The 7,526-nt window shown below is 40.3% G+C and overlaps 1 protein-coding gene across 3 annotated transcripts in view; it reads left to right on the forward strand.

Annotated features, from left to right (window-relative positions):
• The window catches only part of dpy19l3 (dpy-19 like C-mannosyltransferase 3), a 67,774-nt gene extending 60,618 nt beyond the window's left edge, over nt 1–7,156 (forward strand). For all 3 annotated transcript variants that reach the window (XM_072279170.1, XM_072279171.1, XM_072279172.1), the window contains one exon: nt 6,357–7,156. In XM_072279170.1, coding sequence (XP_072135271.1) covers nt 6,357–6,527 — 171 coding nt within the window. In that variant the 3' untranslated portion in view covers nt 6,528–7,156. The remainder of the gene's footprint in view (nt 1–6,356) is intronic.
• The last annotated feature ends 370 nt before the right edge of the window (nt 7,157–7,526 follow it).

Raw genomic sequence — 7,526 nt, forward strand, 5'->3', positions numbered from 1 at the left:
ATCTGTATTCCCAGATCCCTCTGTTCCACTGCACTCCTCAGTGCCTTACCATTAACCCTGTATGTTCTACCTTGGTTTGTCCTTCCAACGTGCAATACCTCACACTTCTCTGTATTAAACTCCATCTGCCATTTTTCAGCCCATTTTTCCAGCTGGTCCAAGTCCCTCTGCAGCCTCTGAAAACCTTTCTCACTGTCTACTACACCTCCAATCTTTGTATCATCAGCAAATTTGCTGATCCAATTTACCACATTATCATCCAGATCATTGATATAGATGACAAATAACAATGGACCCAGCACTGATCCCTGTGGCACACCACTAGTCACAGGCCTCCACTCGGAGAAGCAATTCTCCACTACCACTCTTTGGCTTCTTCCATTGAGCCAATGTCTAATCCAATTTACTACCTCTCCATGTATACCTAGCGACTGAATTTTCCTAACTAACCTCCCATGCGGGAGCTTATCAAAGGCCTTACTGAAGTCCATGTAGACAATATCCACTGCCTTCCCTTCATCCACTTTCCTGGTAACTTCCTTGAAAAACTCCAATAGATTGGTCAAGCATGACCTACCACGCACAAAGCCATGTTGACTCTCCCTAATAAGTCCCTGTCTATCCAAATGCTTGTAGATTCTGCCTGTTAGTACTCCCTCCAATAACTTACCTACTACCGACGTTAAACTTACTGGCCTATAATTTCCCGGATTACTTTTCGATCCTTTTTTAAACAACGGAACAACATGAGCCACTCTCCAATCCTCCAGCACCTCACCTGTAGACAACGACATTTTAAATATTTCTGCCAGGGCCCCTGCAATTTCAACACTAGTCTCCTTCAAGGTCCGAGGGAACACCCTGTCAGGTCCCAGGGATTTATCCACTTGAATTTTCCTCAAGACAGCAAGGACCTCCTCCTTTTCGATCTGTACAGTTTCCATGATCTCACTACTTGTTTCCCTTAATTCCATAGACTTCATGCCAGTTTCCTTAGTAAATACAGATACAAAAAACCTATTTAAGATCTCCCCCATTTCCTTTGGTTCCGCACATAGCTGACCACTCTGCTCTTCAAGAGGATCAATGTTATCCCTTACAATCCTTTTGCTCTTAATATACCTGTAAAAGCTCTTTGGATTATCCTTCACTTTGACTGCCAAGGCAACCTCATGTCTTCTTTTAGCCCTCCTGATTTCTTTCTTAAGTATTTTCTTGCACTTCTTATACTCCTCAAGCACCTTATTTACTCCCTGCTTCCTATACATGTCATACAACTCCCTCTTCTTCTTTATCAGAGTTGCAATATCCCTTGAGGACCAAGGTTCCTTATTCCTATTTACTTTGCCTTTAATCCTGACAGGAACATACAAATTCTGCACTCTCAAAATTTCTCCTTTGAAGGCTTCCCACCTACCGATCACATCCTTGCCAGAGAACAACCTGTCCCAATCCATGCTTTTTAGATCCTTTCTCATTTCTTCAAATTTGGCCTTCTTCCAGTTAAGAACCCCAACCCTAGGACCAGATCTATCCTTGTCCATGATCAAGTTGAAACTAATGGTGTTATGATCACTGGAACCAAAGTGTTCCCCTACACAGACTTCTGTCACTTGTCCTAACTCATTTCCTAACAGGAGATCCAATATTGCATCCCCTCTAGTTGGTCCCTCTATATACTGATTTAGAAAACTTTCCTGAACACATTTTACAAACTCTAAATCATCTAGACACCTAACAGTATGGGAGTCCCAATCAATATATGGAAAATTAAAATCCCCTACCACCACAACTTTATGTTTCCTGCAGTTGCCCGCTATCTCTCTGCAGATTTGCTCTTCCAAGTCTCATTGACTATTAGGTGGTCTGTAATACAATCCCACTAATGTGGCCATACCTTTCCTGTTTCTCAGCTCCACCCATAAGGACTCAGTAGACAAGCCCTCTAATCTGTCCTGCCTGAGTACTGCTGTAATATTTTCCCTAACAAGCAATGCTACTCCCCCACCTTTCATTCCTCTGCTTCGATCACATCTGAAACATCGGAAGCCTGGAATATTAAGCTGCCAGTCCTGCCCCTTCTGTAGCCAAGTTTTACTAATTGCTATAACGTCATAATTCCACATGTCAATCCACGCCCTCAACTCATCTGCCTTCCCCACAATACTCCTAGCATTGAAATATATACACCTCAGAAGATTTTTACCACCACTCACAACCTTTCTATTAGCAGATTTGCTTGAACTTTTAACATCATTTATTTTCACCCCAGCCACACTGTCAGCTCTGGCACTCTGGTTCCCATCCCCCTGCAAATCTAGTTTAAAGCCTCCCCAATAGCACTAACAAACCTCCCTGAAAGGATATTGGTCCCCCTGTCGTTCAAGTGTAACCTGTCTCTCTTGTACAGGTCCCACCTGCCCCAGAAGAGGTCCCAATGATCCTGAAATCTGAAACCCTGCCCCCTACACCAGTTCCTCAGCCACTTGTTCATCCTCCAGAGCATCCTATTCCTACCCTTCAACCAAACATTTCTGGTAACTGTTGGTCAGTCCTGAATATCGGCTTGGACGAATTCCTCCTTACAAAGCTGCTTCAACTCTGTGATGTTGGTGGGCTTCCTTCCACAACATTTCTATAGGATTAAGCCAGGACTTTGTCTCGGCCATTCTAAAACAAGAATTTTATTTTTAAACAATTCTGTTATTAATTTACTCTTGTCTTTTGGATCATTGTCTTGTTGCATTATCTAACTACTATTAAGCTTCAAGCGACAAACTGCTACCCTGACATTCTCCTGTAAAACATCTTGATACAATTTTGAATTAATTATTCCCTCAATGATTACAAGCTGTCCAGGCCCCGAGGCAGAAAAGCAGCCCCAAACCGTGATGTTCCTTCCACCGTGCTTCACGGTTGGGATGAGGTTTTGGTGTTGGTGTGAATGCCCTTTTTCCTCTAAATATAGCAATGTGCATTTCTGCCAAAAGTTCAGCTTTTGTGTAACGCGCTGTAAGGTTTCACTGCTAACGTAATAGCCTCTCTGTAATGATTCACTGCTAAGGTAACGGTTTCTCTATAGCAGCAATGTCTGGGTTATGACTAGAGCTAACGGGGGCTTTGGTATGTATGCTAGCCAATGAGAGGCATGTTCTTCTTTCCTGTGGGTCTGGGAACAGGGAGTTTGCAGTCTTTTGTTGGCGGGAGATGAAGAGAGAAGACGTGAGTGGAGAGAGTTGGTAGGCTGCCAGACGGAGTGAGCTAGGAGCGAGGGTCTGAAGGTCAGCGACGCTTAGAGGAGGTCAACGGGAGACGAAGGGACATAACCGTGAGCTCCAAAGTGCACATCAGACTGTTTCATTAAAAGGCACCCTTTTTCTTTTTTATTTCCTTTACTAACCCTATAGTCAGATTAGGATTCATAAAGTTCAATCGTTAAATGGCATATGGTGTACTGTCTGATATTTTGTGGTTCGGATTTGTAACCAGGCAACACATCACGCAGCATCCACACAAATGAGATTTCTCAGTTTGGCTGAGCCAGAGGCTGTCTTACCCTAGACAAACACGTGCTGGCTGAACCTAAGGGTTACATGTGTTTCATCTGTCTACAGAACAGGTGAGAAGCGTTGTAGAACATGCAGGTGGTCTTTTGCAAACTTGAGTAGTGCAGCAGTGTTTTTTTTTGGAGAGCAGTGGTTTCCTCCGTGGCATCCTTCCATGAACACTATTCTTGTTCAGTGTTTTTCTTATAGTGGACACATGAACAGAGAACTTAGCAAGTTCTAGAGATTTCTGCAGGTCTTTTGCTGTTATCCTTGGGTTCATTTTCACCTCCTTCAACAATGCATGGTGTGCTCTTGGTATGATCTTTGCAGGATGCCCACTCCTATGGAGAGTAGCAATAGTACTGAGTTACTGAGTTTCCTCCATTTGTAGACAATTTCTCTAACTGTGGATTGATGAACACTCAGATCTTTAGAAATGCTGTTGTAGTCTTTTCCAGCTTTGTGCACCTCTACAATTCTTCTAAGGTTCGCTGAAAGTTGTTTTGATCGAGGCATTGTGCACATAAACAGATCTTTCTTGAGAAGAGCAGGCTCTGTCAGTAACGTGACTTTGTGTGTCTTTTTTATAGGGTAGGGCACCTCTACAACCCACACCTTCAATCTCATCTCATTGATTGGGTTACCTGACTCCAAATAGCTTTTGTAGAAGGCATTACCCCTGAGGTTCACATACTTTTTCCAACAAATACATGTAGTAATGGATCATTTTTCTCTCTAAATAAAAAAGTTTTTTTGCGTTATTTATTTATTTGGGTTCTTTTTATCTAGATTTAGGACTTGCATGAAGATCTGATCACATTTTAGGTAATTTTTATGTAAAAAAGGAGAAAATTATATCGGGTTCACAACCTTTCTAGCACCACTGTAGGTGGAATCAGGTAGGGAGGGGATCATGGACAAAATGGGGACAGGGATGGGAAAGGTGGACAAAGGGAGAAGAAGATTATATGAGTAACTGCAATAGATTAGTAATCTTTCCTCTCCTTGTTGGTCTGACACATTGTCTTCACCCAAAATGTTGACGTGCACCTTTTGTCTCCAAAAATATGGCATAACCTACTGAGCCATTCCAGCATTTTGCTTTTTGATGCTGGGTGTATTTGCATCTAATATATTTAACATTTCTTTAATTGTTGTCCCTACCATTTCCAGTAATTTAGTTGTCATATTGCCATCAGTTATAAAACTGACCACTTTGACATTAAAAGTTAAGAAATATTCAGTTATAATCCACATGACCTGAAAATTATTTATACCAAGTGGATTTCAGTCACCTATTAGTTCATTACCTATCAAAACAATATTAGGTCACTTACAGTTTTGCTCCCATTGTACTGATCTTTTGTACCATTTTTAACAAAGAAAGGTGTACAACCAAAATCAAAAAAAATCACACACCTACTGAAATTATGAACTATAACAGATAAAGGGAAGTCAGTTACATGATGAGTGTGTTTAAGTTTGCCATGTGGAGAGAGTTGGAGTGCACTGGAATGATAGTTGAGAAGATTCTTCAGGGTGTTTGAGGCTTCCACGTTAGCGTGAGAGACACTTGAAAGTGTTAGGATTGATTGTGTGCCTTCCATCATCAAAGATGTTGTGTAGCATTAAGTTAAGTGAAATCTTTTCGTGATTTTTAATAACGACCTGGATGTGGGGTTAGAAGGGTGGGTTGGCAAGTTTGCAGACGACACAAAGGTTGGTGGTGTTGTAGATAGTGTAGAGGATTGTCGAAGGTTGCAGAGAGACATTGATAGGATGCAGAAGTGGGCTGAGAAGTGGCAGATGGAGTTCAACCCAGGGAAGTGTGAGGTGGTACACTTTGGAAGGTAAAACTCCAAGGCAGAATACAAAGTAAATGGCAGGATACTTGGTACAGTGGAGGAGCAGAGGGATCTCGGGGTACATGTCCACAGATCCCTGACAGTTACCTCACAGGTAGGTGGGGTAGTTAAGAAAGCTTATGGGGTATTAGCTCTCATAAATCGAGGGATAGAGTTTAAGAGTCACGATGTAGTGATGCAGCTCTATAAAACTCTGGTTAGGCCACACTTGGGGTACTGTGTCTACTTCTGGTCATCTCACTATAGGAAGGATGTGGAAGCATTGGAAAGGGTACAGAGGAGATTTACCAGGATGCTGCCTGGTTTAGAGAGTATGGATTATGATCAGAGATTAAGGGAGCTAGGGCTTTACTCTTTGGAGAGAAGGAGGATGAGAGGAGACATGATAGAGGTGTACAAGATATTAAGAGGAATAGATAGAGTGGATAGCCAGCGCCTCTTCCCCAGAACACCACTGCTCAATACAAGAGGACATGGCTTTAAGGTAAGGGGTGGGAAGTTCAAGGGCGATATTAAGAGGAAGGTTTTTTACTCAGAGAGTGGTTGGTGCGTGGAATGCACTGCCTGAGTCAGTGGAGGCAGATACACTAGTGAAGTTTAAGAGACTACTAGACAGGTATATGGTGGAATTTAAGGTTGGGGGGGTGGGTTATACAGGAGGCAGGGTTTGAGGGTCGGCACAACATTGTGGGCTGAAGGGCCTGTAATGTGCTGTACTATTCTATGTTCTATGAAATTCTAATGTCAGGACTGGCTATGTCTATTTAATATTGACTCCATACACATTAACAGGATTTGGAGTCCCACCAGTTGGTAATAATTCGGATTGGAACAACTTATTTTGAGCACTCAATGCATTTACTCTGAAGCCTTTCATGTTTTTCTACTGCAAAAATAATAACGTTGTAATTAAAGATAAAAATCAAAATCCTGTACTTTTCAGGTGATGGACGGTCCTGGAGAAAACGATCCAGATTTAGAGACTTCTCCTCATCCACGCTTCTGTGATGAAATCAAATCCAATGCACCTCTGTATTCTTCCTATTTCACTCGTGTATTTAAAAACAAAACTTTTCATGTCTACAAGCTAAAGAAAAAGAAGGGCAAACCTTAGTGGAAGTAAAATTTTGTAACTTTTCAATATTACATAGCAGATGATAGATATTTGTTTTGGCAAAAGTAAAGCCAAGTCGAACTTATATAAGCATCTAATCTTGTATGTGAGGTTATAAGCTCTGTTCCTTCAGAGAGCTGCGATTAATGCTTATTGATTCCTATTTCAGTACAAAGTGTAATGTTCAATATCAGTGAAACCTTTTGCTTGAACTACTTCTCTGTTGCATTTATTTATATTTCACTTACTATATTGGAGCAAGAATGTTACTAGACACTCTGTTTCTCATTTGTATTATATTCCATAAATTGTTATTTATTTGCAAGGCACTATTGCATAATTTCTGTTACTCAAAAGTGTTAGTATCTTCTTCATGCATTTACTTGAATTCTTGGATATTCTTAACAGTATTAATTTTTAATAGCTTTTCTCTACACATTCATGCATGGCGGGATCACTTAGATTGTTACTACATTATTTTTTACATTTATTCCTGTAGATGAAATTGAGGATTTAGTTACTGATAATGATTAGATTATTTATAGTGTAAATTATGAAAAATTGTACTTAAATAGTACCAAATGATTAAATTTGTTGGTAATGAACTGTAAAAAGTTTTATTATACTGTTGCTCCACAGTTATATTTTGAATATTTTAACATTATTAATTAAACATTCTCACTGATAACTAGCAAAATCAAGCTCGAGAACTTTGATTCAGACTTGTTCACAGCAAGTATCTATGCATTACTTACATTCTGAGTTGATCACTGGTCAAAAAATGATGATAAAACTAAGCACTACATTTTTATTTAGGATGAATGTAAAATTATACAGAACTTTCTGCAATAGAATTTTGTAATACAGTAATTGTAATCTTTGACAAAGGTTATGGCACGTATGAAAAACTGATTTGTCACATGTTTGATGATCTAGACAATACCAGATAATTTTCTCCTTTTTTTTGACAGTAGCCTTCAGCCATCCCTTCTAAATAAT

Source organism: Mobula birostris, chromosome 15 (genome assembly GCF_030028105.1).
Source record: "Mobula birostris isolate sMobBir1 chromosome 15, sMobBir1.hap1, whole genome shotgun sequence".
NCBI classification, from domain to species: Eukaryota; Metazoa; Chordata; class Chondrichthyes; order Myliobatiformes; family Myliobatidae; genus Mobula; species Mobula birostris.